A 26457-nucleotide genomic window follows, 5' to 3' on the forward strand; every position below is an offset into this window, starting at 1 on the left:
AAACTCAAATGTCAGGCTTTCTCACAAAATATGATGAACATTTTTGCTTTCAACAACCGTTTGTAAGGTGAATATGATTCTGAAGACATTATTATATGCCTAATCCTGATTTCCACTTTTTCCACTCCCTTGCAGATTGTAATTAAATTATACAATTTGAATACTTCTTTTTGTCATTAAAACTTTTGACATTTGACTGCTTTTGTTATTTTGATAAGAGCACTAAAGCTGATACATATTTATAATTTGAAAAATCTTCATTCTTATTTTGTGGTGAAAAAAAAAACTATGTAATGGAAAGTTTGTATTGTTATTTTTGAACTCCGCATCACCAAATAATGTAATAGTAGGCCTTTTTTGCAAATCAGAATTCTTTTAAGATGCAGGTCTGTGTTACAAACTAAACTCTTCGGTTTTTGACTAAGGTCATCGTGACGTGTTTGTGTGTTCTCAGATGACGATGAGATCCCTCAGGAGCTGTTGTTGGGGAAACAGCAGCTAAGTGAATTGGGTAGTGAATCTGCTAAGATAAAAGCCATGGGCATCACCTGCAGGGTAAGAGATACATCACTGTATACTGCCTCTTTTATGTGGTTGTTTAAAAACCCAGTGAAATCCTACTGTAAGTATGGTGGGTTTAGGCTAGTCCATATCCATATCTAAAAGCAAAGGCCATCTGTATGATAGTGCAGTCATAAATTTGAAAAAGTTTAGGTGCACTTTAGTTGCATTATTATTCAAGAGTTTGGGGTATGTCTTTTTTTTTTTTTTTTATGTTTTTGAAAGCAGTCTCTTATGCTCACCAAGGCTGCATTCATTTGATTAAAAAATCAAAATTATACAGTAAGAACAAAAATATTGTGGACATATTAGTTACAAATTAAAATAACTGTTTTTAACTCATTTTAAAAATGTAATTTATTCCTGTGATGCAAAGCTGAATTTTCAGCATCATTACTCCAGTCTCATGTGTCACAAGATCCTTCTGAAATCATTTCTAATATCAGGGTTTCTGGGACCTTTAAAAGTCTTAAATTTAGTTATATCAAATTTAAGGCCATAAAAAGTCTTAAATGATACACAAAAGTCTTAATTATGATTTCAGGAGGTCTTAAAGGGTTAGTTCACCCAAAAATAAAAATCGGCTTGTGTTTTACTCACCCTCGAAGCATCCTAGGTGTAGTGAATCCTTCTGTAGTGAATCCATGCGTTTTTGTAAGAAAAATATCCATATTTCAAACGTAATAAACACTTTTCTCTCACTTCCGTTATCTTTCATATGCGGAAGGCGTTCCGGCAGAAGGCGTATGACGTATGCGCAGCGCGCGCGCCTCTGAGATATGCTAGTCTCGTGAGTTTGTTTATAGGAGCAAAGGAAGCAAAGTTTCCTTACTTTAGCAAAGGAAAACCAGTCTCCTCTTGGCTTATATCGAAATCCTCCGACATTTTTCTTTGCAAATCTTCGGTTTGTACTTCTAATTCGTGACCGGCGTTTTGTTTTGTTCTCTATCCGCATTCGTCACTAATCACGCAACGCCGACCTGCTACGTCATCCGCCAGCACGGCTTCCGCGAATGACAGTTGGCGGAAGTGATATAAAAGTGTTTATCACGTTTGAAATATGGATATTTTTCTTACAAAAACGCATGGATTCATGCATGGCCTTTATTCACCCCCGGAGCCGTGTGAAGCACGTTTTATTATGAATGCGCGAGCTTTATTTGACGACTTGTGGACTGTTCAACTGCTACACCCGCTGACTATAATGATAGAGCTTGGAATAGCCAGGACAATTTTTAATATAAATCCGACTGGATTCATCTGAAAGAAGAAAGTCATATACGCCTAGGATGGCTTGAGTCGAGGGTGAGTAAAACACAAGCCAATTTTCGTTTTTGGGTGAACTAACCCTTTAAAGTTGGGGACGGAAAGACAAGAATTGTGATATGGCTTAGTTTGACGATTAGACTTCAAAAAGCTATAATTTATTCAATTCAAAGGCTCATATTTATTCAGTTGTAAATTGAATAAATATGAGCATTGCACATTTCAAAGTCAGGTGCTGCTGGAAACCGCCAGCCCTTCGGCTGTTTTTGTTCAGACCAAAGAAAATAGAGCCATATTTTTACACAGCAAACACACCGTTTTAAAAGTGAACTGGTGGATCGACAAGAAGCTAATGTTAATGCATTATAAAATTCTAAACCAGGGGTCGGCAACCTACGGCACGCGTGATAATCGCTGGCATGCGAGCAATAGGGAAAACTGCATACTGACGTACATTTTGAGGTAATAACTTCTCATAGTCACACAGCCTGTTAGGAGCTATAAATACTATTAAAGTGTGAGAATTAACTTGCGCTAGTCTACGGATGTGCGCGCGACCGCTGCACATACTAGGTGCTTCAGATCAAAGCCTCAGCGGTCTAACAGAGCTCGTCAATGTCAAAATGACTGAGATGGCCAATCAAATCAAAGTAGGCGGGGTTTACTGTTAACAGAAGCAGAGCGCGAAGCGTCAGTTTAACGTTAAAGAGAGCGAGGAAAGATGAAGCTGCAAATCATTTAATATTAGTCCCCTTTTAACGATACGTTTTACGATAGCAATGTTAATTGACTGCCAGCTATATCCAGTGATGCAATATACTCGAATTATTTTTCTCAAATATGGCCATTTTGAGAGAGAGAGATGTGTAAATTGTCTGCGTATGTGTCTCTCTCTACAAACAATGAAGCTAAGTTTAGTTACTTAAAAAACAGTGAATTTACCCCCCTCGTTGCTGAGAAATATAATGTAGCGATTCAGTATCGATTAATAAAAGTGGTGTTGATGCTGCCTTCACGTGCTACCAGAATGATCGTGAATAGGAATGTGGTAGTTAAAAATTGCATATGAAAGCAATGTGAAATCGACGCTTGAATTTGTCTTGATCATAATCATATTCGGGACTTATAAAGTTTGTGTTAGCACACGATGGCACCATGAGACCAGCTATGTTGTTATTTTTATAGCGCCGTGCTCCCCGTCTGTGTAATTCATAAATAATCTGGCAGGGTGCAGAATTCGGCACGACACCGGTTCGACATGTGACGACCCCGGGCTGGACTCCGCTTCGTCCAAGGTGAAAGCCGATCCGGCGATTCACAGCGCGAAGTTGATGTGTACTAGAAGTTGAGCGGATATTGTCCTCTTTTGGAAGGCCAAACAAAGTAGTTTCGCTTTCACAACGAAAGATCTCATCATGGAGCGTGTAACCAAATCAGCGGATGCGTGTCTGACAGCACTGAACATCATGACATCATCACACATGCCCAAAGCCGTGTACATTGAGGACGTGATAGAGAGAGTTCTGCAGTACACTAAGTTCCACCTGCAAAACACTCTTTACCCGCAGTATGATCCAGTCTACAGAATCGACCCTAAAGGAGGTGAGAAACTTCGCTTCTGCTGAAGTTCATGCAAAATCATGAAATATTCATGCAAAATCATGAAATATTCACAAACGGTTTGCTCTAAAATTATTAACTGTATTTAATGCCTAAATTAATTGACAAATGAAAAAAGATGTACCCTCCAAGTAAAAATAAATAAATATTATTACTATTCTCTTACATCTTAATGAAAATGACAAATAAAATGTAATAAATATTATAAATGAAATTTATTATTTTTGATGATGATAATATTATATAGGGGTGCTCCGATTGATCGGCTACTGAACTCTATCGGCCGATAATCGCTTTGGGATGTTTGATCGGCTGTCTCTAAAAAGGCCGATCTAAAAAAAAAAAACGATCTCAAGCTGATGACGCTGCCTTCAGAGGTTTGGCATGACATGCTGTGTCACTGTCTCAGTCTCTGTCCGGCGCGGGTGAAATAATTATAATGCTGAAGGTGAGATACTCACCTTCATATTTCTTCATTAAATAACTTATAAAGTCATTTGAAAACCTCGTGTGAGACGTAATTTCACAAACAGCGCGAGTGAATCACCGCGCGCGCGCTCTCTTTCTCTCTCAAAATACGCAAATGGCTTCAAATCACCACACATCGCGTTTGCACTATAAGCGAGCTGCACGCTGCACAGTTGACACAGGAATTGTCACTTGCACAATTGAGGCAGTGTCACATCGTCACTAACGTTTATAAATTGCATTACTTTTTAATTCTTGCCAGTGTTTAAACCATTGCGCGCTCGCACGCTCTCCTGGAGACTGAGCGCTAATGAACACTCGCAGCGCACACACATAATGCCAGGTTCACATTTACTCCGTTTGCAGTGCGTATGCGGTGCATAGTTTTCCCCTCTCATGTTAACGGATTAAAGCGTTCACTTGCTTATATTTATTGTGTTTAAACATGTCTGTTAAAGATTGTATTACTGTACTGTGTACAAAAAGAATCACAATGCTGAAAAAGCATTTTCAGTGACAATGTTTGGATTTGAAATCAAAATAATGGATAAATATTGTGTTTGTGGTAAACAGCCATGGATCAGTAGCGGACTCCTCTGTGAAAGCACAGTCCGTGCTGCTTCCCCTCTCACAAGAGACACCTAAAAGGGAATTCCCCCCATTTTCAAAAATTAAATTTAGGCCCTGAATAAATGTCTAAAAATCCTGATTGGAGTATCACTATAAATAGTTATAAATGATAAAAAGAAGGCTTTAAAAAAATCAGTATCGGTGATCGGTATCGGCAGATACTGCTTTCTGTGATCGGCGATCTGTGATCAGCCTCAAAAATCCTGATCGGAGCACCCCTAATATTATATTTCATTTATTTGACAAATTTTCCATTATTATTTACTGCCAGTTTTCTGCCTTTATTGAAAATCACTTAACTTTAGCTGAAGGCCTGTTCGCATCAAGTCTGATGTGTCTAAATGGTACAAAAGTATAAAATATTCACAAACAGGTTTTTTTTTTTTTTTATAATTAAAAAAATATATATTTTTAAATAATTTCTAAAATAATTAATTGTATTTAATGCCTGAATGATTTTTTGACAAATGTATGAAGAAAAAAGATGTACCCTCCAAGTAAGAAAAAAAAACATAAGAAAAATAAGTATGTTGCATGAATTGTTTGATCTTATTGATAAAAAATAAAAAAAATCACAAATTAAAATGTTATAGATCATTCAAGTACAGTACTTTGGTTCAGTCTGACAGAGTTCTTAGAAATTTATTATTTAAGTTTAAAATCTTTTTTAATGTTTTTATAGATTATTAAAATTACATATTTTATAAATGAACTAAATTTAATAATAATTAGAATAGATTTTTTTTGGACAAATTTTACATTGGTATTTACTGCCAGTTTACTGCCGTTGTTTTAAATCACTAGTACATTAAATAACATTATATGTCAACTGTTTGTAAATGTAAATGAACTGCTTCCTAACACTTTCTTGTGGTTTGAACCATGTGTGGTTTCAGGTTCCTTGCTGAGCTCCAAAGCAAAGCGAGCCAAGTGCTCCACCGCCAAGCAGAGAGTCATCATCATGCTCTATAACAAAGTGTGTGACGTCGTCAGCAACATCTCAGAGCTTCTGGAAATTCAGCTGTTGACTGATACAACAATATTGCAGGTAGGAACTGATGGGTGCAGTGTATTTGTGTACTCTATAGTTTATTTGCATTTATTGCATGTTGTATCACTCTGTGTTGTTGTTCTTCTGCAGGTCTCTTCGATGGGCATCACTCCGTTCTTTGTGGAGAATGTCAGTGAGCTGCAGCTGTGCGCCATAAAGCTGGTGACGGCGGTATGTTTTCATAAATGAGCACATATATAGATGAGCTCCATCATAAATATAATGAAATTGTTTTTTTAAATTAAATTATAACAAAACTGTTTAGAAATTTTTCCTTAAATACTCATTTTGGTTTAATGTTAGGAATGTCTTTCTTTTTTTCCTTTTATTTCTTGTTTTTTTTAGCGAATTAAATTTTAATTAAAATAATGATTTTGGTCCTTTAATACACATTTTGACTTCAAATCAGGATTGTCGCTTTTTTGTTTTCTTGTTTTGCGACCAAAGAAGTTGTTGTGGAAATCAGAAGACTATTTTTATGTTATGATTTAAACTATATCTAAAAACATGTCACTGATGGAGGCTTTTTGCTTCTCCCTTTGTCTCAGGTCTTCTCTCGTTACGAGAAGCATAGACAGTTAATTCTAGAGGAGATTTTTACCTCTTTGGCCAGACTGCCCACCAGCAAACGCAGCCTCAGGAACTTCAGGTACTGTTATGACTGCCTATATTGAGCTGACAGTTCTGCCTAAACTGATCTGTGATAACAACAAGCATTTCCTGCATGTCAATTCTGTGTTTAGGTTGAACAGTAGTGATGCTGAGGGGGAGCCCATATACATTCAGATGGTTAGTGCTCTGGTGCTGCAGCTAATTCAGTGCGTGGTCCATCTGCCCTCTGAGAAAGACTCTGAAGATGATCATAAGAAGGTACTAGTTACTCATCCACCACTCTCACATTTGTACTATTGCTGCAAAGTCTGGTGTAGATTACAGGATACATTAACAATATGATTTAATCCATTTTTAGGTTGACGACGATGTGTTCATCACCAACTCGTATGAAACGGCTAGACGGACGGCTCAGAACTTCCTCTCTGTCTTCCTCAAGAAGTCAGAACATCCCTCCTGTTTTCAATTTTTTTTTCTTCATGAAGTATGTGTGTGTGCAGTATTCAGTGTATGTTTCTGTATTGTTACTACTTAGGTGTGGCAGTAAACAGGGTGAGGAAGACTACAGGCCGCTGTTTGAGAATTTTGTGCAGGATCTGCTGTCTACAGTCAACAAACCCGAGTGGCCCGCTTCGGAATTACTGCTGAGCCTGCTGGGCAGATTACTGGTAAGAACAAGCCATAGCCAATCACATTATCTGCAACAGAGCCTAAACTTCCCTGACCGTGCTAAACATGAAAAAAGTGCATATTTATGAACCCACAGGAGTTTATGATGGCGCTTCAAATAAAAAGTCAAATAAACTTTGACTTCAGACGATTTGTGCTAAATAAAATTAATCAAATAAATAGTTTCAAAATTAATTTAATTATAACATTAACAAATATAAATTGTATAATTATAAATATAATGTATATATTTTTATTTCACAATTTATATATAATTTAAACATGATTTATACATTTAATGTATATGATTTATTTCTATTGCTGTTTTTATTTTTTATACATTTTTATAAAATTATGTATGTGTGTATGGATAGATTGTAAACCTAAAAGCTACCCATATTTTACTTGAAAATACAGTGTCCTTGTTGCATATTACTTGTACTTACTATAGTAATACGAGTAATTTATTTATAATGTGAGCAACTCTAAACCAGGTTTATAGCATTGTAAAAAGATCAATAATAAAAACCCAGTTTGGTTAATGAAAGAAAATACAATAACAGTGATTTCAGTGAAACCCATACAGAGGTTCTTTCTTCTTCAGTGACCCTTGACCTTCATGCTCTGTCCCTAGGTGCACCAATTCAGTAACAAGCAGACAGAGATGGCACTGCGAGTGGCATCACTGGATTATCTGGGTACCGTAGCAGCCAGATTGAGGAAAGATTCCGTCACCAGCAGGATGGACCAGAAAGCCATCGACTGCATCATCAGAGAGGTATGCGAACATGTATCTACATTACACATGCTGGTGCATGTGGACTACATCTCATAAACACTCAATTTTCAATGTGTGTTTTTTATTTAATGCTTTTTCTGTGTCTTTAGAGCTCAGAGGGAGACGAGACTCAGCGGTTGCAGAAAGCCTTATTGGGTTATATGGATGAGAATGCAGAAACAGACCCTGCGCTCACAGTGAGTCCAGCTCAGATGCTCTTCATATCCTCTGGCCTTTATGTAGAGTCCTGTCTGCCTTTGAGTTTTTCCATGGTCAAGTGTCAACATGTGTAGTGTGAGGTTGCCTGCGGTTAATTTAACACCTGTAAATAACACCGAATTTGTTTCTCATGATCTTAAAAACCTTTTACACTTAAGGTGTCTTCTTAAATGCTTAAAATTATAAGGAAAATTGGTAGAGAGAATCCATAAGATATTATATATATTTACTCTAAATTTAAGAGAATTTTGATTTTGTTTCATATTTCCATTTGTGTTATTTTATAGTGACATTTAATGACATTTAACTTCTAAAATAATATCCCATTAAATGTAGAGAATACTGACTGATACAGTATGCATGTAATTTAATAATGATTAATAATAATACAATTATTCTATAAATATTAATATTATTTATAATGGTAAAAATAATAAAAATAGACATGCACAAAATGATCATTTTAATGATAGCAGATATCAGTAATTGTTGTAATTTATTATTATTATAATTATTAATGATGATGGTTAATAATAATAGTAATAATAATTATTATTATTATGTTATAATTATTATATAATAGAGTCATGCACAAAATTAGCATTTTACTGATAGCAGATAATTTGCCCTTTTTTCTACCCTTAATCCGTCATGACAAATTCGTCAATCTTATTTTGTATTGTAGTTTGCACGACTTAATTAAAACTGGCAGCACAACACTATAGGTAATTCTGTTGGAGTTGACCGTTGATGTCTTTTAATTGGTATGTTTGTCTGTTATGTAGTCTGATATGCAGCGTGGTGTTCACGGCCGGTTGATGGATAACTCCACCAGTGTGAGGGAAGCGGCGGTCGAGCTGCTGGGACGGTTTGTGTTGAGTCGACCTCAGCTGACCGAGCAGTACTATGACATGCTCATCGAGAGGATACTGGTATGACAGCACTTCAGATCACTGTCTGACAGTTTAAGTAGCAAAATGTAAAGCTTTAATCATTGTTTATATGTACATTTACATACTACCATTCAAAAGTTTGGGGTCGAGTTTTTTTTGTTGTTTGTTTTTTAAGGAATTTATACTTTTATTCAGGATGAATGCATTAAATTGATATTTATAATATTACAATTTATGTTTCAATTAAAAAAAAAAATTTCTTCTGTTAAAAAAATCCTGAAAAAATGGTTTCAGCAAATCAGCATATTACATTGATTTTTGAAGGATCATGTGACACTGAAGACTGGAGTAATTATGCCGAAAATTCAGCTTTGACATTACAGGAATAAATTACATTTTAAAATATATTGCAATAAAACATGCTTATAATTTGAAATAATATTTCACAGTATTGCTGTTTTTTCGATCAGATAAATGTGAGCATGTGACACTTTTTAAAAATTTTTATTATGCATGCAACTTTTATGACCTCATAATAATTTGTAAATATAGGTAATGAACTAGAAAAGACAAAAATATGAATAAAAATTGTGGAAGTTAACGGTGACCCTTTAAAGGCCTAAGATATACACTTTCCCTTTAGACAGTGATGTGAATTTTGGCCTGAAGTCTTGATGTTAAAAACAAAATGTACAATTGTGTTTTTTTTCTGCTATTTTGAATACTGTGCATGTAATAGGTGAGAAGTTTAAATTGTTTTTCTGTGCTTTCACTCTAGGACACCGGTATCAGTGTGAGGAAGAGGGTGATCAAGATTCTGAGAGACATCTGTTTAGAGCAGCCCAACTTCAGTAAGATCACAGAGATGTGCGTGAAGATGATCCGCAGGGTCAATGACGAGGAGGGCATCAAGGTGCAACCACGTTCTTTCCTTTGTTTTGCATGATAAATGCAGTGCTGAACTTCTGTTGTGATGGGTTTTTCCAGTTAGTGACAAAAGTGTGAGCTAACGGTTTTTCCCTCCCTGCAGAAACTGGTGAATGAAACATTCCAGAAGCTGTGGTTTACGCCCACAGCCAGCCACGACAAAGAGACAATGAATAGGAAGATTCTCAACATCACTGATGTGGTCAGTCCAGCTGTTTATATTGTATATTTTTATTTGTGTGTGTGTGTATAAAATGTCTCACTTTCAACATTTGATATGTTATCTATATTCTATTTTGAATAAAATATAAGTTTATGAGATTTGTAAATTATTCCATTCCTTTTTTACTCACAATTTGTACAGTGTCCCAACTTTTTTGGAATTGGGTTTGTATATATATTGTTTTGTCTGACCGATTCAGCATTTGTTTTATTTGGCTCTAAATCAGAGTGTGTCTACATTATCAGTGTGAGAACCACCGCAAGCTGTTTGTGGTTGTATCTGGGTAACACTAGAGAAGACATGTTTTTATACCTTTTGGTTTTACTACCAGAACATAAGACCTTCCAGTGGCGCTTGCATCTCTCTGCAACAGATGCGTTACAAGATATGCAAATGTAAGCTGCTCCCTGAAGGCAATTTCTGAATATGAACTGGGTCAGAGGTCACAGATTCTACCTGACCTAAAAAGCCACGGCATCCAACTAAGCAGCTCTATGACCAGAGGCATATTAAAATACGAATAAATCAACTCATCATCTTACAGTGTAGGCGTCGCCTTCCATTGTCAATTGCGCTCATTCCTCAATCTGGCAACCCACGTGAGCATAGAGTCTGAGGAGGAGGGACGGGAGAAACAACTCTCTCCAGTATTTTGAATTTGGACTGCAGTACCCATTTTAACCACTAGCCGCCAATATTACATACTGTACCTTTAATAAAGCAACTTTCACACAAATCGTTAAAATCAGACTGACTCGTGTCCATACCTAAAGATCTAGTGTAAAAATGGCTTTTCTTTAAAATAGTGCATCATCCCCAAGCTGAACTTGTTCTTTTCTGTACTGCAGGTTGCTGCCTGTAAGGACACTGGCTATGACTGGTTTGAGCAGCTCCTGCAGAACGTAAGTGTTTTTTAAGTCAAATCCATTTCCCTCTTCTGGTCTCTAGTTTGGAGGACTGTAGAACTGCAATTCACAGTGTTTTGTTTTTAATAGCTATTAAAGTCAGAGGAGGACTCGTCCTATAAGCCAGCCAGGAAGGCCTGTGTTCAGTTGGTGGACAATCTTGTGGAGTACATCCTCAAATACGAGGAGGCACTTGCAGGTACGCACATTCTACTAGACTTGGTAAATCTGATTTGTTTTAGCATATCAGTTGATTAATCCTGTAAAGCCTGATATATGAAATAATAATCACAAACAAATTACATTTTATTGAAATTGAACAGCTTATTGAACCTTTAGACAAAATATAAAAAGTTTGCATATGTGCTTTTTTTTTTTTTTGAGTAATATTTATTTGATGCATCAGGCTTTTATGTTTCATATAGTATGATATAGGAGAATATAGACCTTATACTTAGTAACACCTTAATTTTATTTGGTGGACCAAACTGAGCAAAATATGCAATTTACTGGAATTGCTGATATTTATATAGCCAAAAAAGTAAGATTAAATTCTGATAGCTTTTAGTTTTATTGTTCAAAACTTTGTATTTTTTATTTTGGTGGGCAAAATATATAATGCAGTGCAATACAGTGATGGTTGAGAGATGAACAAATAATAGCCTGATGTATCATATTTGATGCATTGATTTACATGATTTTTCTAAAAAAAAAAAAAATTGTATGGATAATCAAGTAAAGCTAAATTGCTTCAGTCCAGTAAATGTTCATCTTAAAATATTAAGAACAATGTGTTTACTTTATATTTATTTTTGCAATTGAAATCTTCACTGATTTTTATAAACTATCAATCAGACAACAGAAAAGATTGTGTATAAGAGGTTTTTTCAGCTAAGTTTTGATCATGTTGATAATTTAGAGGTCTTATAAATGTGTGTATCAAATATGATACAATAGGCTTTATAGGGTTAAGGTAGTTAATTTCAATTAATTTAATCAAAAACAGAATCACTTTCTATTTTAACCATCACTCAGAGTTTTCTTAGACATCTTTACGTGTTGCTTTTTTTTGTAGTTTTCGTTTTTTATATATATATATTATATATATATATTAGTTTAAGTTGCATTTAATGTAAATTTTGTAAATAAATAATAAATTATTGTATGAATAATTAAGTTAATTAACTTGCTAGTTTAAAAATGATGGTTTTTCCCAAAATGAATTAATTTGCTGTTGTGATGCTGTCTGTGTGCAGAGCACAAGAGTGTGAACTCAACGCGGTTGGTCGCGTGCATCACCACACTGTATCTGTTCAGTAAGATCAGAGCGCAGCTGATGGTCAAGCATACCATGACTATGCAGCCCTACCTCACCACCAAGTGCAGTGTAAGTTCAGACTTTAATTTTAACAGTAAACCTACCATTTTGCAGGACTTTCGTATTTCTAATAATAAATTTGAATGAAATCATAAATCTAGAAAATGAAAAATGACAAGTTTTGTGAAAAAAAATCTTACAAATAAATATTTATTTTATATTTTTGTAATTTATTACTTTATTATTGTAAATGTAATAAATGAATGAATTATTAAAGTTTCATAAATTCAGTTTATTGGACATGCTTTTTTAATAATTAAAAATTTATTTAAACCATTAAAATGGAATCCAGAAAAATTAAGACCGAAAACACAGAATTTGGGAAAAATAAAAAGTTTTTGCTGAACTTTTAAAGTCCGCGTGAACCGGAAGTTGCTGCCGACTTTATTTCAGTGTAGTGACGTATTTCCATCTGAAACGGAATATTGAATAGAGGGCATGGTTTTATTTTGGCGCTTCTCCTCTCTGTCTCTCACTCATAGCAAACTAACGGTTGGAGGGGTGTGTTTAAAAGGATATTCTGCCCAAGCCGTCAAACTGACATCATCAGAGAAGGTCTGCCATTCCAGAGCAGAAGCAAATGATCAGATTTTGATTAAAGATTACCAAGACAAACAATTTTTTTCAGCAGATTAACTTGCACGGATTAATTGTTCACATCAAGACTAGCAATGTGAGCTAGTAAAGTAAATGAAGTCAATTTTGATTTCATGCCGACTTTAATAAATTGTTGCTAAATTGTAAAAGTTTAATGACTTAAATTAGGCTTTTTAATTAGTAAAATCTAATTCCACCATTAAAACATAATCCAGAAAATTGAAGAAAAAACAAAAAATGGAATCCAGATAAATGAATGGAAATAAATGGAATTTGGGAAAAAATAAAATGGCCTTCATAGGGCGCTAAAAATTGAACTTTTGTTCAAACTTTAATGAATAGTTGTTAAATTGTAGTTTCATGTAGTGTAATGATTTTAATTCATTAGACTTGCTTTTTGATTATGAAATGTTGTTTAACCATTAGAAATGAAATCCAGAAAGATTGAAACCTCAAATGGGAAAAAATGCATGCGAGCAAGCAGATTCTTAGGGCTCTATGCGAAGCACCTGCCAGTGCAATATTTGTGGTCATTCTGCCATCTAGTGGCCGTTTACTGCTAGTGTTTTAAGATGATATTGTGCCAAGGTATGCGTGTCATAAGATTGTTTTAATTTGTTTTTTTACGGTGTTTATGTATAATGCTTTTGTGTTTGTCATTTTCACAGTCTCAAAGTGACTTCATGGTGATTTGTAACGTTGCTAAGATCCTGGAGCTTGTGGTTCCTCTGATGGATCACCCCAGCGAGAGCTTCCTGACCACCATTGAGGAAGACCTGATGAAGCTCATCTTAAAATATGGGATGACCGTAAGTGACCTGTACTCACACACTGATATACGTAATTCACATATCTCAATTAACATTTGATTTACTTAAAAGACTGTAACAATTCTAAAGTGATTTATTGTGTAACTTTTTATAGGGGACATAACACACAGTTTCTGCCAATCTCATGTTAATCTTGAGTACCTATACAGTAGTATTGCATATCATATCTCTAAAGAGTCTTTAGATTTCTCAGATTTGTAAAAGACAGATACAGCTTTACACTTCTCTCCGAAAACAGTCGAGCTCCTGGAGACGTGCCATGGGCGGAGCTGAAGAGTCACGAGCACATGCAGCTTTTGCTCTGCAAGCTGTAACATCGACATAAATAAAACAGGAACAAAAATTTTGACTCAGATTTTATTTAATTTGTTTATAAAACATTTGTCACTGAAATGCCGGGAACAAACACACTTGCTCTGTTGCTGCCCCGGAGAAACAAACTGCATCCACTGTTCCCTTAACGCTGGGTTCTTTGGGAAGCTGAACAAGGTTATCTTTCCCTCACAACCAGAAACACACTTTTTTGGTGACATTGTTGTCTAAAAACAAAATGACAAATCCTTCTCAAGCAGTCCTGTGCAGCTCTACAGATGACTTGTGTAACCCGAATGAAGCACATTGATGCGCTGCTCTTGCTCTCGCTCTGGATGACGTGTGCGCGCGCTTTTCCAGGAGAAGTGCCCATACAAGGAATTCTGCCCTTTTTGACGTCATGAAGAGCCATATTTGGAAAAAAAAAACCTTTTTGAAACTTAAACGAACCCAGAAGGAGTGTATTTTGAACAGAAATACTCCATCATGCGTCCAACGCGTTTTTTTAAAAACTTTGGCCATGTTTAGCATGAGAATCCAACTCTTTAACAGTGTAAATAAGTCAGAACGCATGAAATGGCATCAGACCTCCCCTCTTAAAATAATGGTAAAAGTGTTCATTTGTACGTTTCATTAATCTTAAATTAGCTCAACAACTGGCTGGTTGCTCATTTGACGACGACCTGTAGTTACAGATACACTTTTGAAACCTATTTCTACACATCTCACTAAATTCTTTTTCTTTTTATCCTTTCGCACAGGTTGTCCAGTACTGTGTGAGCTGTTTGGGTGCGATAGTGAATAAAGTGACTCGTAATTATAAGTTTGTATGGGCCTGTTTTAACCGTTATTATGGGGCTCTGACTAAGCTAAAGCTACAGCATCAGGAGGGTACGAACCACATGGCACTGGCTGCCACCAAAGCAGCCCTGCTCAGATCTCTCTTCACCGTGGGAGCTCTCTGCAGACACTTTGACTTCGACTTTGAGCAGTTCAAGGGCACCACTAAGGTATCACAACCTTTCCTGATATGTAATTATACGATTATACATAAACCTGCACGTAATATACATGCAGCTATGATTGCCATGTATTTGTTGCTCATTGACTTAAGCTTATTAGCATTAAGAAACACTAATTTCACTGTAACAAGACTTGAGTTGCTTAATATTTGTATTGTATTTATATATCTAGCTTTTTTAAACCCAAGATAGCTTGTTACAAGTTTTTTTTACTCTTATTTATCTATAGATATTTTTTGAAATTATTAATTTAATCAAATATTTCTAAAAATTTTCTGTTTTTTTATTCTCAACTTTATTACTATGATTTTGTATGGTTTATTTTAATTTGTTTACGTGTTATTTAAACCTGAAAACTTGCACTGTCATTGACAGGTTGTGATAAAGGAGAAGGTTTTGGAATCATTACTGTACTTCACCAATCACGAGGATGAAGAAGTTAAATGCAAAGCCATCATTGGGTTGGGTAAGATGACGCAGTCATTGTTGTTTTCATATTTTTATATACTATTATAGTATTTATTCATATTTTGAATAAGCTTTTATTTTTATATATTCTTTTTGAAAATATACGGATTCGCTGTCCACACGAAAACGCAAGGGCGGCGTATAGACGAAACGCCTATACGATACAAAATGTATGCGTATACAGCTATACGCGTCTCCCGTGTGGACTGGGCCTTAGTTTTTTAGTTAACTATTGCAATACTTCAAAAGTAGAACTGGGTAGTGCTTAATTTGTCAGATGCGTAATTGTGTATTTTCTCCGCTTTTTGTTACAGAACCAGTTCTTTGATTGATTTCATATTTTGCATCATAGCAATATTTTAAGTACTGAATAAAAAAAAAAAAACACCATCATTGCCTTTTCTCATGCCGTGCAGGGTTCCTGTTCATCATGCACCCGAGTCAGATGTTCATTCCAGAGGTGAAGTCTCTGTATAACGGGCTCCTGTCGGATAAGCGGTGCTCCATCACGCTAAAGATCCAGGTGTTGAAAAACCTCCAGATGTATCTCCAGGAGGAGGACTCTCGCATGCAGGAGGCCGATAGAGAGTGTGAGTGACCATGCCATGTGGTGGCTCACATTTTTAAAGATTTTAAGATTAACGGCAGAACTTCATATGGCGACATTCACTACACCAGGGGTTCTCAACCCTGGTCCTGGAGGGCCACTGTCCTGCAGAGTTTTGCTTCAACCTTGATCAAACTCACCTGCCTGTAGCTTACTAATAATCCTGAACAGCTTAATTAGCTGGTTCAGGTGTGTTTGATTAGGGTTGGAGCTAACATTTGCAGGACAGTGGCCCTCGAGGGCCAGGGTTGAGAAAGCCTGCACTACACTAATGGCAGAAAACTGGGATTGCCAAACTCTATAAGGCTCTATAAACTCTGTACCACCCTTAAAGAAAGCTTGTTGTGTTTTCATCTTTTCAGGGCAGAAATTGTCAAAGCAAGAGGATCTGAAAGAGATGGGTGACATCTCATCTGGTATGAGCAGCTCCATCATGCAGCTCTATTTGAAGCAGGTCCTGGAGTCTTTCTTCCACACACAGTCCAGTGTACGACACTTTGCCCTCAATGTCATCGCTCTGACCCTCAGCCAGGGACTCATACACCCCGTACAGGTACACACACCCCTATACAACAACACTGACATTATAAACCCAGCGTCTATGTCATCACTAGTCCTGCACAGAATGATAAACCTCTGCACATCTCAACTGTTGGCATGTTGTTTTGTTTTTCCTTGTTTTAATTGCAACGCCATATTCACGGGTTTGATTCCCAGGAAACACACTTATGAATAAAATACATAAGTGCAATTGCAAAGTAAATAATATTTATTAACAAAAGATGTTTTAATGTTAAAGTATCTTGCTCACCAAGGCTGCATTTATTTAATTAAAAAAAAACAGTAGTATTGGGAAATATTATTACAAATTAAACTGTTTTCTATTTGAATATATTTTAAAATGTAATTTATTCCTGTGATGCAAAGCTGAATTTTCAGCATCATTACTCCAGTCTTCAGTGTCACATGATCCTTCAGAAATCATTCTAATATGCTGATTTGCTGCTCAAGAAACATTTCTGATTATTATCGATATTGAAAACAGTCGTGCTGCTTAATATTTTGCTGGAAACCAAATAGAAAGTTCAAAAGAACAGCATTTATTTGAAATGCAACTCTTTTATAACACAACTGTTAGTTTCTTTAAAAAAAAAAAAAAAAAAATACTGACCCCAAACTTTACATAAATGTTCTTGCATAAGTACTAATTTAGTAATGATTTCAGCTACAATTAAGAGTGCTTTATTCCAGTTAACACAATTTAATAGATTTAATTGCATCCCACAATTTTTTTTCCTACAGTTCACATAAAAATTGTTTATTAAAAAAAAAAAAAAAAAAGTTGGGATTGGGCCTACTCATCACTGTCACAGCCTTGGCTGGAGAACTTGCACACTTACACAGACTTGTCACTTTTCCTTCCTCCTTCCAATCATAGTGTGTGCCATATCTGATCGCCATGGGGACGGACCCAGAGCCCACCATGAGGAACAAAGCAGACCAGCAGCTGGTGGAGATTGATAAGAAATACACTGGATTCATCCATGTGAGCACCAATCCACACACCTTGTCATGTGTCTCATGCTGGATCATAATTTTATTAATTAATTGGAGCATTCCTACTGGTCAAATACATTGAAGCCATGAGTGAAAGAATGTAAAGTGGTTAAGCACTTTTATTTGTGTGTATATTACAATTAATATTTATATGTAAGTATATTATTTGTGTGTGTATGTGTGTGTATATATATATATATATATATATGCATACACACACACACACGCACGTTAACTTTTGTAAACATTTGTAATAGTTATTATAATAATTCTAGTTTAAATTAAATCTATTTAATGTATTTGAACATATGAATATAAATTGTAACATACACAAATAAATTTTATTTCAATTATATATACGTATAAAATACCTAAATACTTTTTTATTTTAATTTATTATTTTAATTTAATTCTATTTCAAATACTTTTAAATTATAAGTAATTAGAATTTTTGCACACATTCTGTTGTTGTATTGAAGGGTAGCTAAAAATACAAGTAAAAAAAATTTTTGGGACTCGTGTGTGTGTGATAAAATTGGATTGTTATACCTGGATTATTTAATTGCTTATTGCATTATTTACTTTAATTGCTATTAAATTATATAACTTGAATTACTCTACAGATGAAGGCTGTAGCAGGAATGAAGATGTCATTCCAAGTGCAGCAGGCCGTCTTGGGATCAGCGGGATCTGTGATCCGTGGTTTCCGTCAGGACGAGTCCCATTCTGCTCAGTGTTCACACCTCTACAGCATGATCCGCACAAACAGACAACACCGGCGAGCGTTCCTCATCTCACTGCTCAGTCTCTTCGACGACAGCTCGGTTAGCACTCTTTGTGTGTCTGTCTCTTCCTAACGTTGGCTTTTTGTTGTGATGTTGAGACTGACCTTTCCCATCTGTCTGTCTCTCTGTGTCCGAGCAGAAGATTGAGGTGAACATGCTGCTGTTCATCGCTGATAATCTGGCCTACTTCCCCTATCAGTCTCAGGAGGAGCCGCTGTTTATCATGCATCATATAGACATCACACTCTCTGTGTCAGGCAGCAACCTGCTGCAGACATTTAAAGAGGTAAACATGCTCAAGTGCTTGTGTCTGACCTTAACAGTTTGTGTAGCACATTTCAGCACTGATTGTTTTGTGAGCCTGTCACAGTGTAATCCAGCTTTACCCCAAGCAGTTGTGTTTGAAGGATGGAGCAGCGCAAACTCTCAGCCTCTGTGTGAACATAACAGCGCTGTTAACCATTTGCAATGGGAAGAGGCCGTTTACATAGTCTTATAGGCACAGTAGCAAAAATGGCCTGTTTAATTTCAAAACTCAAAAAGATAAAAATGGTCTTGATAATATTATAAGGGTCAAAAATAAAATGCATGATTTCCTCTTATAATCAGGTATTCCAAACCCCCCCCCCCCCCCCACCCCTTTGTTCATTTACACACAAGCAGCTCATGATCCTGTGTTTTTAGTGTCTCAGAGCGGCACATAAACTCATTTCTGCTTGTGCTCTGAGATTGGGTCGCTGATAATGTGCATTTGAAAACCCAACGGTTAAAAGTAATGAATAAATATTAGTATTGTAATTAAACTAATACTGAAACTTCGATACGATACCTTGAAAAATATTGATATTCAATACCATTTTCGAGACCACAAGGAAAAATTGGCACAACATTAAGGGCATAAAATTTTAGATTTTAATTGAAAAATCAATATAACAAGGTTAGAAAATGATAATGAGGTGTATTTTTACATGAATGAAAACTACTTGAGGTGGTAAAACACTGGAGAAAAACTTGGGGATTTGTCTACGTTTACTTCAATTTTCTTTACAGAGAAGTATTTAATTATTGCATTCATTTTCCTATTTTAACCTAAAACAGGGTGGTGTGAGCATTTAATCAATTTCTCTGTTCTTCTGTAAAATACAATTAGTGTTATTAATACTTGTTTATTTTACAGTACAATATTATTTTAGTAATTTCTACAAATTTTTTTGTAATAAAATATAGTAATAATTTATTATTATTATTATAATTATAATATTATTATATTTGAACAGTCATATTTAATGGGAGAATGTTTTTATTGTTAAATGATCAGGGTTTTTTTTGCACCAAAACATTATTTAGATTTTAAAACAACACATTCTCCATTCTTGCAATTACTCCAATTACTACTGTTCCTTTAAGTTTATATACGTAAATGTATATATAGTTTTACATGTATAAATAACCTCTGTTATGACTGTATTTAACACAAGGTTGTTTATTAGATGTAATCATGGATGGTCATGTTAATGCACTGATGGTTGTGACAGTAGTTCCACCATGACTTCTAAACGGGCCATCGTTGTACCCAGTCTCTCGTTAAGGTTCCGGGCAGGAAGAGCAGGAAAAGGAGACGACGACGGCGACGACGGCACCAACCGCACCAACCGCAACAGCAGCAGAACGGTTCGGAGGAGGAGAGGGGAGAGCGGAACGAGGAAAGAGAAAGGAACAGTGGAGATGAAGAGGATGATTATGAGGAGGATGAGGAGGGGCAGCGGGTGAGGAAGCCCAAGCCCACAGAGGGCGCCAGGCAGTCGGAGTCAGATTCTGATTCTGACCTTGAGGATGCTGATGCTGTAATGGAGCGTCTCCCTGATGACACAACATCTCTCCTGGACTTTGCTAGGGCATCACAGGGCATATTGTTACTGCTAGTGCTCAAACAACACCTCAAGAACCTCTACGGCTTCTCGGACAGGTAGCAAACACCCATCATGCATCCCAGCAACCCTGAAATGATTGCTGTTCTCTTTAGGTTTTATATTTACTGTCTTTATTCTGCTCTCTTCCATTGCAGCAAAATTCAGAAGTACTCTCCCATAGAGTCAGCGAAGGTGTACGATAAAGCCGTCAACAGGAAGTCATCTGTTAACTTCAGTCCACGGCAGACCATCGACTTCCTTCACAATGATGAGGTTCACGATGATATGACCTATGAGCTGAAGAGGAAGATCGTCAAACAGTACCTCGATGTGAGCTTATTTTTACAAATTTTCTTTAAGACATAAAAAAAAAGTGTTATGGAATGTTATAATTTATATTGTTAGTAATATTATTTAACATTGTTTTAATAGTAATTATAAGAACTTAATGTAAATGCTAAAAAGCAAAATCAAGATGACAGCGCTCACAAAGATGGTTTTTCTTTATATATTATATTTATATTGTTAGTAATATTTAGCATTAGTTTTAGTTTGTTTTTAATAGTAATTATAAGAAATTTGCCAGTAATGATAGTTTTTATAATTAATAATAATATTAGTGATTATGCTAATAATAATAATAATATACAAAATATGAGACGTATAAAAATATACTTGAAATCACAAAATCATTGTTAATTTTATATATATATATATATATATATATATAGGCATTCCAGTTTCTGTTAATAAAATCACTTGAAAACATTCAAGCTTGGTCATGATTACACCAGAAATCCTTGAAGAATTATTGTGTTGTGGGACCTTTGAGTCAAATTGTTAAGAATTGCTTATTTATACTATTTAATTCTCAGTTTAAGTTGCTGATGGAGCACCTGGACCCTGACGAAGAGGATGAGGAGGGAGAGACGAGTGCAAACGTGAGGAATAAAGCCATCACCGCACTGCTGGGGGGAGCAGGCACAAGCCCCCGAAACCACCACACAGTTGACTCCGAGGATGAGGACAGTGACGGAGAGGAGAGGACACCAGGGGTGAGAGAACGCCAAAACAAACAAAAACACACCTTGAGAGTGCATGCTTTTAATGCGTGATGTAGCCAAGTAGAATGCAGACTCAAATACTATATATGGTAAAAATACCACTTTATGAGTTTTTGTCACACAAGCAAACATACAGTTTTTCCCAGATATCTGCATGATTGCAAATGTGATATAGATTTTTTTCCAACAGCTCAATAAACAAGAAGTTAATATTGTGAGGTACATTTTAGGCACAGTATTGTCTGTTCTTTCTTTGTTTCACCAATGAAAATTCCTAAATTTTCCAATATCCATAGTTCCAAACAAAGCTCTAGCCAAGATACCAGCAAAAAACACACTTGGCTAAATATATTATTGTTGTTGACAAAATCTAAGAAAATATCAAGAATTTTTTATTTTTTTTTGTCAATTTTATCACACACCCTTTACAACCCAGTCCAATCCTCTTAGTAGCTTATTCTGTGTAAAAATTAAATGTGAAATTAAATGGAAAGTCTGAAATAGTATTTTCTTGTAAAACATACTCCAATAATCTTTTATTTGCAACTTTGAAAAATCATTTTTTACAGTGTACATTTTGGTTTAATGTTGCTTTGTTGCTTTGTAATCACAATTCAATTTGCTGTTATTATTATAGCGGGGTTTATGCGGGTCTTAAACAGACCTTAAAAGTCTTTTTATTTGCATGAAAATGTCTTAAATCAGAGCATGAGGTCTTAAATTCATAAAGTTGCGGCATTAAATATTGCAGACACTTCAAAACAAAAAAAAATCTTCCTCAGTATTGTTTTTTCCAATACAAATACCTTAACATCCTTAAATCAAGATACATTTACTTGAGATGCAAATTAAACATATGAAGTTTTGTTTTCTGAGAAACTGTACAAAATTGAGTTTATGCTTGAAAGAAGAACAAATACCTGTCAGTGGAGTTTGAAAACTCATTGGCAGATATTTGTTCTTGTTTTAATCATATACTCACTTAATTTTCTTCAATTAAATTTTTTTTGTATAAAATTTCATTTTTTTTAATTAATGGACATCTGTTGGAAATTGTTTGTTTTAAACTTTGAACTGTTGCTAATACTGATGTATTGTGTTCGATTCAATTTTATTCCCTAACTGTAAATTTCTTAACATGGTCTTAAAAAGTCTTAAAGGGGTCATATGATGCGATTTCAATTTTTCCTTTCTCTTTGGAGTGTTACAAGCTCTTGGTGCATATTACCATCATAAAACCTGCAGAAACCCTGTATAATAAATACATTTAATAAGGGCACATTCAAATAAATTGTTAGTGCCAGTAGGCTACTTAGAGACCGTCTGACCAGTCGTTGCTCACGTTTTGTTTCCGTGTCTCTCGTCACAGGCGTCTCGACGCGTGAGGCGCTCGGCAGAATCGGCGGACCTGCTGTTGACGAACATGAACGAGTCCGTCAGTGCGCTCGACATCATCGCCATCCACTGCCCCAAATACAAAGACCGGCCGCAGATTGCGCGCGTGATCCAGAGGAACAGTGACGGTTACAGAATCCACTGGATGGCGGGCTCGTACTCCAGCTCCTGGGCCGAGGCGAAGCGGCGCGACGGGCGCAAGCTGGTGCCTTGGGTGGACACCATCAGAGAGACTGACATCATCTATAAAAAAATCACACTCACCAGTGGCAACAAGCTCAACCACAAAGTGGCGCAGACTCTACGGTCACTCTACACTGCCAAGGACAGGAACTCCAGCTAATAATACGTAAATGCTCGCACGCACGCACATACCTCCCATCTCAGATCCTCTCAGCCTAATGCAACACTCACACACTCACCGTCTCTCCATATGCCATCAGCCAAACATCTCCTGGGTCAGCCAACCACACACAAACACGAGCGGCTATTCTACACTACAGACTCTTTCTCTTTCTGATGCACTCTGGGTCTGGCGGTGACATTTGACCCTCTGCGCCAGAGTGCATCGTCGTATCGCAGGAATAAAATGTTTGGAGAAACATTGTATGGGTGCTCCTTCGCTGTTGTGCAGCAGATTTCTGGTTGTTTGATTTCTACTCCCAGTGTATCATAGTTTAACATAAAAATATTGTTTATATCTATAAAAGAAATTTAAATATATACTGAATGTTGAAAGAATTAGTTTGTTGATGTTTTTACTTTATTTCTTCCTTTTTTTCCCAATTTCTTTTTGGATTTCTTAGCGTCAATCGGCTTTCTATAGCTTAGCTCCTCCTTTACTGGCTGATGATGATGATTCTCTCTGTCGAGCTGTTTGTCCATTTTGTACGATAGCACCGTGTGGCTGTAATTTATTGTGTATAGCATGCAGTGTCTGTGAGGAGGGCTGTGTCGAAGGAGATTTGCGATTACAGGTCGCCCTGCTCAGCGTAAAGGGACCCACATGCCTCTGATGGAACAAATACTGCAATAAATTTTCTACTTCTCTTACTTGCAAGACTCATCCTGTCCGTTTGTGACTCTTGTTCACTTATCATGCATGCTTCTTTATTGACAGGTATAGTGAAGAGAGGACAAGAAATTATTCTGGGAAACACGTCCAGTGTGTCTGACAACTTGTAAAGGTGCCCCAAGTAGTTTTTTCTATTATAGAATTCAATAAGAAATGAATACTTTTCGCAGTCACACTTTATTTTGATGTTTGTTTGATTTTTACACTGAAAAAAAAAAATTTAGTTTTCACACAGAAATTGCTAGTAAATTTCAGAAATAATTACAAAGAAGTGGTAACATGAAATTTTGAAATACATGTAATGTGTAACAATGGCACATGAAGTTAAAGTGTCACCCTTTTTACTTATTTTGTGCATTTAATTGTATTTTGGAGCATATGCACTACCAAACCACAACACACAAGAATAGCACTTTCAATATGTATACAAATGAGCACTCACAAGATTTAGTTTATTTTTCTTAAGCTGGTGGTTGCCTGGTTGGGATCACATGACCAGCCATCTCTTGCAATTTGCAAACATTTACAAAATATTTAATAATGATGATTGAGTTAAAAAGCATAAACTTGCCTTAAACTTTGATTGTTTCCATGCAATGCCATCCTTAAGTTTTGTCCTTTTCCCATCACAAATCCGGATCCAGCGGAGAGACTAACAGTCATCGCGGTTGTTTAGAAACAAACATGTAATTATCATTCACGTTTCATTTCCAGTCTCATTTATGAACAGTAATTAATATCAGACAGAGTTTTTAACCCTGTAAAGCCTAAAGAATCTACACGCCATTCGTCTCATTGATAGTTTATACTTTTTTAGTAAGTGAAAGGCCTTTTAATATAATTTTAAAAAGCTTCATGTGTCTTTTTGCTTTGAAATTTTTTAATTAAATGTAAGAATAATTTTGATATTAGTCATATTTCAAGATCAACACTTACTGGACTGAATTAAATTGTTACATGTAAGGATATGACCGAAATAGTAAGCTAGTATGCTATTCTGAATTAACAATATTTTGCGTTTAACCCATTTCGAATTAATCATAATAATGGATAATCCATTCATTTGTAGAAAAATGTTAAAATGTATCAAAAATGGTCATCAGTCTTTTGAGGAACGTTTATTTGTTCATTTCTCATATTGCATTGCATTAAATGTTTTGAAACTACAGAGGTTTAATCACAAAACATTTAAATATCATCTTACTAAGACATTGGGAGATACAGAGTGACTGATATTTATATGCATTTTATCTAAGTAGTCTCATACTGTATGATTAAACAGAAATGGGTTGAATACAAAATATTGTTAATTCAGAATAGCATATTAGCTTACTATTTCGGTCATATCCTTACATGGCAGAAATAGTGAGCATAGTACACTAGTATGCTGTTCAGCCAATCTGTTTGTTTCTAACTGCACCAGATTCTAGATTTAAACACACAGTATGATAATGTGACAATACTGTAGCATACTACTGTTTAAAACGTTTGTTGTATAATGTCTAGTGTTTCAATACTAAACAAAAAAAGTACTTGGCAGTATCCTGTATATGCTGCTGCTTAGTATTTAGCTAGCTAATATTGCCAAAGTTAATGTTCAGAATAGCATACTACCATACTTACTTTTTCAGCAGTATGCAAATTGTCTGTATGCATAAAATACGTATACAGTAAGTGCACTGTGCTATGTACTGTATCCCACAATGCAATGTGCTCAACCTTCCATTAGCTGTGTGATGAACTGGAAGTAATAGCAATATATCTTTAATAACTTTTTGTACTGCTAAAAGTTTAAACGTATTACCTATATTTTTTTCTGAGATGACAGCTAGATGGTGCAGTCATGTGAGTATCCATTCTGATATGTGACCTTGGACCACAAAACCAGTCATAAGGTGATAATAAATAAGCTTTCCATTGATGTATGGTTTGTTAGGACAGGACAATATTTGGTCGAGATACAACTATTTGAAAGTCTGGAATCTGAGGGTGCAAAAAAATCTAAATACTGAAAAAAAATCACCTTTAAAGTTGTCCAAATGAAGTTCTTAGCAATGCATATTACTAATCAATCAATTAAGTTTTGATATATTAACGGTAGGAAATTTACAAAATATCTTTATGGAACATGATCTTTACTTAATGTCCTAATGATTTTTGGCATAAAATAAAAATAGATAATTCTGACCCATACAATGTATTTTTGGCTATTGCTACAAATGTACCCAAGCGACTTAAGACTGGTTTTGTGCTCCAGGGTCACATATATTAACTTGTGTTTGCTATGGCATGTCATTTTGCACTGAGTTTTGTACATGTTTTTTTATGTTGAGGAAAGAGGCTCCTCTGTTTCCACCGTAACCGGAAGAACCAGAAACGTGAGTTTTCCATGTGAATTGTCTTTATCTCCGGGTTCCTTTGGATCAATGAATTCACATGATATTTTACTTTTTAACAGATTCATTTCTACCATTTATAGACATTGTCCTTGCCAAAAGCAGTTTCTAACCTATTGGCACAGAGCATAAGCTGAGAATTTGCATGACACTTCAATGATTAGGACTTTATTCATTTCCATGAGTTTTCCCGTTTACACTTCCAATTAACTGTTAACAGTGAACTGATAAAATGCCTT

The 26457-nt window shown here is 35.7% G+C and overlaps 1 protein-coding gene across 1 annotated transcript in view; it reads left to right on the forward strand.

Annotated features, from left to right (window-relative positions):
* The window catches only part of LOC107725172 (nipped-B-like protein A), a 52661-nt gene extending 28859 nt beyond the window's left edge, over positions 1–23802 (forward strand). Inside the window, exons 14-41 of the mRNA XM_016534344.1 lie at positions 455–622; positions 3235–3429; positions 5442–5593; positions 5687–5767; positions 6145–6245; positions 6340–6466; positions 6567–6649; positions 6744–6876; positions 7512–7655; positions 7766–7894; positions 8660–8806; positions 9546–9680; positions 9798–9896; positions 10766–10819; positions 10913–11021; positions 12079–12209; positions 13466–13606; positions 14701–14949; positions 15337–15427; positions 15846–16019; positions 16399–16589; positions 17475–17582; positions 18217–18417; positions 18518–18664; positions 19956–20344; positions 20444–20618; positions 21164–21343; positions 22722–23802. Of these exons, the coding sequence (XP_016389830.1) occupies positions 455–622; positions 3235–3429; positions 5442–5593; positions 5687–5767; positions 6145–6245; positions 6340–6466; positions 6567–6649; positions 6744–6876; positions 7512–7655; positions 7766–7894; positions 8660–8806; positions 9546–9680; positions 9798–9896; positions 10766–10819; positions 10913–11021; positions 12079–12209; positions 13466–13606; positions 14701–14949; positions 15337–15427; positions 15846–16019; positions 16399–16589; positions 17475–17582; positions 18217–18417; positions 18518–18664; positions 19956–20344; positions 20444–20618; positions 21164–21343; positions 22722–23090 (4403 nt within the window). The 3' untranslated portion in view covers positions 23091–23802. The remainder of the gene's footprint in view (positions 1–454; positions 623–3234; positions 3430–5441; positions 5594–5686; positions 5768–6144; positions 6246–6339; positions 6467–6566; positions 6650–6743; positions 6877–7511; positions 7656–7765; positions 7895–8659; positions 8807–9545; positions 9681–9797; positions 9897–10765; positions 10820–10912; positions 11022–12078; positions 12210–13465; positions 13607–14700; positions 14950–15336; positions 15428–15845; positions 16020–16398; positions 16590–17474; positions 17583–18216; positions 18418–18517; positions 18665–19955; positions 20345–20443; positions 20619–21163; positions 21344–22721) is intronic.
* The last annotated feature ends 2655 nt before the right edge of the window (positions 23803–26457 follow it).

Source organism: Sinocyclocheilus rhinocerous, unplaced genomic scaffold (genome assembly GCF_001515625.1).
Source record: "Sinocyclocheilus rhinocerous isolate Xijiao unplaced genomic scaffold, SAMN03320098_v1.1 scaffold516, whole genome shotgun sequence".
NCBI classification, from domain to species: domain Eukaryota; kingdom Metazoa; phylum Chordata; class Actinopteri; order Cypriniformes; family Cyprinidae; genus Sinocyclocheilus; species Sinocyclocheilus rhinocerous.